The sequence below is a fragment of the Impatiens glandulifera genome, chromosome 6, assembly GCF_907164915.1.
Source record: "Impatiens glandulifera chromosome 6, dImpGla2.1, whole genome shotgun sequence".
NCBI classification, from domain to species: Eukaryota; Viridiplantae; Streptophyta; class Magnoliopsida; order Ericales; family Balsaminaceae; genus Impatiens; species Impatiens glandulifera.
Genome location: NC_061867.1, coordinates 53656346 through 53658470, shown reverse-complemented (window position 1 = coordinate 53658470; position 2125 = coordinate 53656346). Strand labels below are relative to the sequence as shown.

The 2125-nt window shown below is 30.7% G+C and overlaps 1 protein-coding gene across 1 annotated transcript; it reads right to left on the bottom strand.

The window, feature by feature from the left end:
* Positions 1 to 510: 510 nt before the first annotated feature.
* On the bottom strand, positions 511 to 1899 carry LOC124943903 (LOB domain-containing protein 30-like). Its single transcript, XM_047484360.1, has 2 exons — positions 1597 to 1899; positions 511 to 912 (listed from the first exon to the last, which is right to left on the bottom strand). Exons 1-2 carry the CDS (start codon positions 1897 to 1899, stop codon positions 511 to 513), a joined length of 705 nt encoding a protein of 234 aa, XP_047340316.1.
* Positions 1900 to 2125: the final 226 nt, after the last annotated feature.

Below are 2125 nucleotides of genomic sequence, written 5' to 3'. Positions count from 1 at the left end.
GTCTTAATATAATTTATAATTACTTTTTATTTTATTTTATAAAATATATTTTTCCATCAAAAATGGTAATAAGAGAAGAAAATTCACATGACCTGTTTATAAAAAATGATAATTATTTGAGAATGGGTTGGGCTTTATTTTTATTTTGGGCCTAAAATTTGGTGTGTTTTAGGGATAGGTTTTGTTCAAGTTTTAAAAACAACTAGTTGGATTGTTTGAATTCATTTGAATGCTTATGGGTCAATAATTCCAAAGACACGAATATTCAAAAGTGAGCCCCTCATTACCAATGAATGAGAATTCATAACGAACACAAAACTTCAAAACATAGACATGAAGTAATCAAAATATATAAAATTTCCAAACTTAGATAAATAAATAAAGTATTGAATTCTCTTAATAGGGTTATTCAATAAACAAAGTACGGAAAAAGAAAACAAATTACCATAGTCATGTACGATAATAATTATTTGCTAAATGTCACATATATTATTAAAAATAAAAAATGATTCAATTAGTGCCAGGTGGCATGCTTGGGGCAGATCTTTTCCTTCCTCGTTGATTCCTCATCAGTAACTCTTCTCCACCACCGCCGTCGCCGCCTCCCACCGGAACTCCGGCGAAAGTGTTGTGATCATTATGGAACGGCTGCTGATTGGCTGCCCATGAATCCTGTTGTTGAGATGATCCAATATTTGGATCAAACTCAAAGAGAGGTGCCATGTCATAGGTGGCACCTCCACCAAAATGGTAGTCCGACATGGACAAAGAAGACTGTGGCTGGTGCTGAGGTGGCTGGTACTGAGGTGGCTGGTGCTGAGGTGGCTGGTGCTGAGGTGGCTGGTGCTGAGGTGGCGGCTGCCTGGCTACTTGGGCTTGCAACCACGCATTCTCTCGTTGAAGATTGATCACCTATGTATATATAATTTATGTCCACAAAAAGGTATTAAAAAATTAAAATTTTAAATAAAATAAAAAGCATACCACTTAACAAGAATTTCTACCTAACATCATTGCTTGTTAAAATTAAAATTCCAAATAAAATGAATTAAGAGAACAGACCAGATATATAATAATAATAATAATAATATTTATATATATATATATATGAGATAAGTTATATTAGAAGAGAATGACTTCACTTTAAAATTTGGATATTACCATAATCTAATAAAATATTTGATAATTTATCGTGACGTCAATTTTTATTTTTAAAACCTTTATTTTGTGAAAAGTTTTTCTTTAATTAATAATATATTTATGAAAATGACGTCTATAAAATAAATAAATCAAATAAAATCAAAATATTATAATATTAACTAAAAGTTAAGTCAAAAGAAACATATAAGGTAGATATCATTCACAACATTGCGACTTTGATAAGAAAATAAGTAATCTAAATTATTTTTTACAAAATTGTTAAGCAAACCAATTATGAAACCAAACATAATATACATATAAGATCACCATATAATTACACCCAACTTTGTTTTTAGAAGATTTAACCTAATTATTGTTCTGATTTATTTCTAAATTGATGTGATTAATTAACTCATGTTAAGTCATATTACTATTTATATTTAAATACATAAGTACCTGATTTTGGAGACCAAAGATTTGAGATACGCAACCATAGATAGGATCTTGGAGACGAGCATGAGCTTCATAATTTAAAGTCCTAACTGCCTCGGGCCGTTTGTCGATCGGAATATTCGTTAGAAGTTTTGTAACGTTGCTTGCTCCGAATATCTTATGAATCGACGCGAAATTGGCGGTTCCTTGATCGGAATCAAAGTAAGGTGCGAATATACAATTGTCGAGGCATTTCTTTCGTAAGTATCTACAGGCTCCGCATGGTCTGATAATGATTCTGGCGCTGGAATTGGTCTCGGTGCTCATTGCTTATTTTTTCTTAAGAGAAGTTGGAATTATTTTTTGGTAAAAACTTAGGATGAATAATGATTATCTTATATGGTTGGTTTTTTAGATTATTGAGGGTTGGTAGAGTTCTTTTTCTTTTTCTTGTAAAGTAGAGTGATAGAAAAAGAAAATTGATTCATTGGTTGTAATTAAATACTAGTTATCTTTGATATTTTAGAATTTTATTTTATAAAAAAATATTATC